This window comes from Python bivittatus, unplaced genomic scaffold, assembly GCF_059951505.1.
Source record: "Python bivittatus isolate LINGU-HERP-01145 unplaced genomic scaffold, Pbiv_v1 ctg000850_np1212, whole genome shotgun sequence".
Taxonomy (NCBI): Eukaryota; Metazoa; Chordata; class Lepidosauria; order Squamata; family Pythonidae; genus Python; species Python bivittatus.
The window spans coordinates 61,409,410-61,415,409 of record NW_028277112.1 but is presented as its reverse complement, the minus strand read 5'-3'; the positions used below and the strand labels follow the sequence as shown (position 1 = coordinate 61,415,409).

General features: G+C 35.8%; 1 protein-coding gene across 4 annotated transcripts in view; it reads right to left on the bottom strand.

Moving 5' to 3' along the window:
* Window positions 1-344: 344 nt before the first annotated feature.
* LPL (lipoprotein lipase) overlaps window positions 345-6,000 on the bottom strand; it is a 29,482-nt gene continuing 23,826 nt past the window's right edge. For all 4 annotated transcript variants that reach the window (XM_007425836.3, XM_088129918.1, XM_088129919.1 and 1 more), the window contains exons 8-10: window positions 5,652-5,834; window positions 4,223-4,327; window positions 345-2,435 (exon numbers count right to left, since the gene is read on the bottom strand). In XM_007425836.3, the coding sequence (XP_007425898.1) occupies window position 2,435; window positions 4,223-4,327; window positions 5,652-5,834 (289 nt within the window). In that variant the 3' untranslated portion in view covers window positions 345-2,434. The remainder of the gene's footprint in view (window positions 2,436-4,222; window positions 4,328-5,651; window positions 5,835-6,000) is intronic.

The window sequence follows — 6,000 nt, the reverse complement described above, 5'->3', positions numbered from 1 at the left end:
CCCACTACAGAATGTACAGCAAGCTTAGCAGATTTTACACATTTCTTGCAACTATCATTGAATGATGCCAGTTTAAGCAGGGAAACATTTCTCTAGTACCAGTACAACTAAGGATGACTCAAGCCTGTCTCATTTTTGGCCTGAGGATGAGATCAAAGGAAATACAGCAAGAAAAAAGGTTTTGCATCTGGTGCATGGTCAGGTGCAGAAAGACACAGACCCAATGTGTCTGCACAGGTGGGCTTTACGGGGATGCGAATTTCAAACAGATAACTATTGATTTATTTTCTTTCTGCTAACATGCTGTTTTGGCTCTGCAAATATAGCAAATCATTCCAGCAATTTCACTAATAGTAGCTTCTTGCTTTTAATGTTTGCAAATATCAACATATACAAAGTAGAAATGTCTTGAAACAAATCATTGCAGCATTTTTTCATGTAACATATAATCATTTTGAGAAACATGTGTCACCAGAGTCTGTAGATGAATATAGCTTTGATTACTTCAGCAATATATACAAACTAACTTTTACATATATACACACATATATTTTACAAATAATAAATAGGAACAATTAAAGTCAAAATATATCTTCTCATACATAAAATTCCTCTCGATCAAGTGCTATTGGCACTGTATTTGACTTTGCATTAAAAATCTTCAACTTGTTAAGACACTGTCTTTTAAACCTCACTCCTGAGAAATTGGCTTTATCCAGAAGAAACGATGTACGTCTTTAAATATGTCCTTCAGTGCTCACTTATCAAACTTAAGTTCTTCCTGCCTGAATGAAAGACTGGTGGATTGGGAAACCATTTCAATAAAAAATCTTAGAAGTATTGCATTTAATTTTTACCACACATTTATTCAATGATATTTCTTATAATAGGAAAAAGATTATGTTGGACAATCAGGTGCTAAAGTGGCAGTACTCAAGCACTCTTATGTTTTTATGTATCTTCACAGAAGTATAAGTTATCTTCCTTGTTTTAGTGTACAACTTACTAAACCACTGTGAATATAGTTGGTTGCAACTTCAAAAGTCTGAGATTTTGGTTAAAAAACTAAAACTAGTGAAATTATTTTGAACATGCCGATAAATGCTCATTAAAATATCTGTATCAAATACCTCTTTTGTGTGTCCATACTTTCTGATTCAAAGAATATTTGTGTGTTCTCCAAAAGTGTATAATACTACAAGACTATAATACACAACATAATTTACATTATTTTAGGGAAAAAACACTATATTTTTCAGTTTCTGTCATTCTTATTGCTGGGCAACAAACAAAAGTTCTATTTTCAAAGTTAGAAACACCAGTATCAAAAAAGAGGAACATTATTTGTTGGGATATGGATCTGTGGAAGTTACCACTTCAGTTGTCATCACTGTCCACAATCAATACAATAATTTTGTGTCTGGTAACAAAACTGTTATAAGAAGTAATATCTGTACAATTTTTAAATACTGCAGCTCCTTTTTAGGGATAGTTATTTGATAAAGATGAGTATGTTTAGTACAAATGCATTAGGTTCCTTTTTAATGGAAAAGCATGAGGCACTGAAAATGCTAGGTATTTTCTCCTGTGGTGAATTTATTGTCATATAAAGACGTTATAGATTGCTAAGTGATTCCTAAATTTAATTATTTACCCACTGTGAAAGAGCTTAGTCTGGAAACTTTCAGACCTACGAAGCATCATTATTCAGAAATATATTTTGGCTTGTAAGCATATATTGAATAAGAAGTCTATATATTGCTCTTAATTGTTTAAAAGAAATTTATAGCCAGCCAAAGCTCCAAAACTGCACAAATCATCTACGTGGACATTGCACAGCCAAACACCCACTTGTAAAACTTAAAAAAAACAAACTTTAGCCGAAATCCATGTAAAAATAAGCAGTTCTTAAATAAATAGGGTTTTTTTTTTTTTACACAAGTGCATTATAAAACAAGAGCCTTGTCACAAAGGGATATAAGAATTATTGCCGTTTGCTCTGAATAATACAAAAATCACCATCTGTGAGAGATTTCTTCTTAATTACAAAAATAAAGTTGGTTTGTGTAGTTTTTCTTATGTGCTGAGATGATCCAGATAAGGAGATCTACCTGTGGAAATAGATTTTACGTGTTGCTCACTGAATCAAGAATCAAGTGTGCATTCTTATGCTGATCTGAATGAAGATACCGTCCATCTGCACTGCAGCATTGCCATTTGGATGTAAATTTAGAAGTATATTGCTAGTCATATTCTGGCAAAACCAAATCAGACTCCAGTCTGAGTAAATCATTCCTCGGGTAGTGTCGGCTGACAGTATTATAGGAGATCGATAATTATTTCAGTACAATCATTCCTGTTTAGTCAGCACCCTGGGGGATTTCTTTCCCAAAACGGAAGGTCTTCACTCATTCATTATTATTCTGGCCTGGTCTCTAAAAAGAAAAACAATTTTTAAAAAACTCAGTAGTTAACACTATATTCTAAATTAACCATGTTGGTGACCACAGACATCTAGTTCAGTAATCCGACAGGGGTAGTGACTGTAAATCTCTTTAATTTAGACTATTTGCCCAGGCAACGTTGGGAACTCTAATTCTATCAGTATTCAACTTCCTTACTAAACTACGTTTCCCAGGTTTCTTCTGGAAAAAAAACCTCTGGACTTCTGATTCTAAAGTGCTTAGGATGCAATTTAATAGATTATCCACATGTTACTACACCCCAAGGACAAGAACCACCTTTCCTTGATAAAGATGTAAGATTGAAGGTTTGTGTGCATTTCATATTTGCAAACACTGCAGGAGTTCAGCAAGTAAAGCAAAGCTTACTGGGAACAGTGAAATCTATTCTTAACTACTTTGAAATGTGAAGTGTAATGAATACCAACATAAACAGCTTTTATACCAAGATTTTATAACTCCTCTCCACAAATCTAATGGCTATATAGGCAGAATACAAAAAAAGTAGAGTAGCAGAAAAGAACTTTATATTCCTAAATATCCATCCCCAAATAAATATGGCTACCAGATGTGGAGTGCAAATATCCAGATGAGCCACTAGATGGCAGCAAAGATATGAAGAAAACGCCAACCCTTTGCTGCCATCCAGTGGTCATTTGGATTTTGCTGCCCAAATTTGAGAGCCCTACTAACAGAAGACCTGTCCCTCTAGGAGATAAAGCACTTGTGGGGATAACTATTAATACGGTGATTAATAATAACAAATTGCAAGTTCTATCCCACAAGTTTCCACTAAACTCCGTCAAATCTCAAAGCAATCAGGACAGTGTGGAGATGCATAGTAAAGAATACATTAAAAAATCACAGGCAGAATGATGTACTTAAATCCTTACTCTACCTACCCATTCTCTACTACAAATATCTGTATCGTATCCCTGTGTTAACATTATGAGAAAAACTTTTGATTAGTTCTCTCATGTGCAGAATTCTCTCCTCAGAAACAGAAGAATGGGGCTTCATCTGCATTAGGGAGTCTTCATATTAAGAATCTTTATGGCACAGATAGTGGATAAATGTGAAACCCAGAGAGATCTAATGAAATCTATTTTCTATCCCTTCTGGAATTTGCATAAAACATCCACATCCACTAAAATCTAGAACAAACAATACATTCCCGAGGACAGAAGCTTTAGCAGTATCCTGCTGAAGTTCAGATCCAGCTTCAACATTTCCTATCATGGGTTGTTTAGGTGCCTGTTTCTTAAGAAATATTCAGGCTATGCTCAAAGCAATATATGCTGTGAAATTAATGCCGGCCAGAGACAGGGATGCACTTTATATCTACTGCATTAATGGTTGCCAACAGGTCCTCTTCAAGATACTTATACTTCCCTAGTTTTAGAACTAGCCTACACATCTAGCAGAACCGCTCAGTTCAGCTTTTCCTTCCCAAATGCAGGTGGAGGACTATATGTTTGAATAGGATTCCTCCATAAAATTGGGAATATATCCTGAACACCGAAGGTTAGCTTGTTAGAGGAAATTGTCAATTTCCACTAGAACTCTTTCATGTTCTCATGGTTTACATATAGAATTCCCTCTATCGCAGGGAACCCAACCTGCAATACAAAGAGATCAGAAATAGCAGAAGTGTGTCACACAATTTTCTGTCCAAAGAGCCTGCCTCTTACTATTTGAGAACTGCAATAATGGACTGAATTTTCGGTGAGCCACTGCATAGCAAATGAAAGAATTCTTACCATGAATCTGTGGCGTTATGTTTTTTCTCACGACATCTCATAAATTCTGCAACTCTGCCCCCTTTTTGGAGGGAAAAGAATCCATTCTGAGAGCAGAACACCAACCTGCATAATAAACAGAACTGCTGAAGTAGCTGTTAACTCATCTTCTAAAAAGCCATGTTTCATTCTCTCAGCTGTACCTTAAATCTAAAATAGAATTTCTGAAAAGGCACTGTTTAACTGATCTGTTAATCCAAAACTTGAAAAAAACCAGCATTTGTGTTTATAATATTTATTTGCAGTCAGATGAGTATTTAGCAGGTTTGCCTATCAGAACTGGACTGTGAAGGTGAGATGTTACAGAGAATGGGAAACCAGTATTATCAAATGAATCACAGTCTACAAGCAAAATAAGATCTATAAATATGTGCAGAATCAATAATTCAATCTAATTCCATCTGTAAGTATATAAAATACCACAAAATGCATGATGTAGCATATTCTTAAAAAAACTAGACATATGCGGCATTCACTCTGCAGCTTCCCCACCAGTCTTTGTAACTCTGGGTAAATGTTAGTATTCAAGAAAACTTCTCATCTTATCTTCCCATGTAGACCATGGCAATGACAAGGATACTTGTGTTACTATAGTCTATTTAATATCTCAGTACCATGACATTAGTAAGTGTAAGGAAAGATATTTCCAACGTCATCTTTGTTTCTTGTTTGCTATACTGCTTAGTACTCTAGAGCAGGGTTCCTCAACCCTCATCAACTTTAAGATGGGTGGACTTCAACTCCCAGAATTCCCCAGCCAGCATCCCAGCAGAATTCTGGGAGTTGAAGTCCACCCATCTTAAAGTTGATGAGGTTGAGGAACCCTGCTCTAGAGAACAACAGTATTATTTCTAACATAAAGCTGAGGATTAGAAAATTCCTATACTGAGTCATAGTATTGAAAGGGAGAGTGAATTATTATTAGTAGTATTAGTATTAGTAATAAATTAAAGGTCAGTCTTATTTATAGTGATTCAGAGATAATATGTGTATTGAATCTAGAGCATTCTGGTTGTAGAACATGGAATAGCCATGTCTTCCTCTACGTTCTATCTCCTCCCCATTAGCTTAAGCAGGCTATCAATGGAGAGAGAGGACAATGGAAAACACATTCTCCTGCATGAAATAAGTGCCTTTTTGATGCTCAAGGTGGAACACCCACCGTAACTCTCCAGTTCCAAACCACAAGAATCTCTTCCAAGGAATATACCAACATACCAAGGAATGTTCTTTATCACCGAGTTACTTCATATGGGGTTCTCACTTACAGAAAATTGCAGCATACAACTGAACCCAAGAGAGAAGAGATAATCCGTAATCTCGGATGGTGACAAAATGACTGGCCACACAAAAAAAAAAAACTATTTTTTTTCAATAAAAATAAACTCACTTTTTCTGGGTTTCTCCAGCCTTGATTCTGACCACTCGTATGCTGAATTCAGGGATATCCCACCAGTTGCTCAAACTGAAAAACGAATCTTTCTCCCACTGCAGTTTTACCATAAGCAGATCTCCAAGGTCATCTTCGGTATATACCAGGAAGGAACTTGTTTTGTTAGTGGAGATCTCAGGCCTGTTTTAAAAAACAAACCACACACATCTTCAGTCAGTGCTTGTCTTCCACTTACCTCAGGATCCTATTCCTTTATCAGAGAACTTGAAGAAACAAAGGTCTTCACTCACAGGATATAACAAAACCTTTCAAACAGGAAGAGCAAAATCAGGTCATTAAAATACCA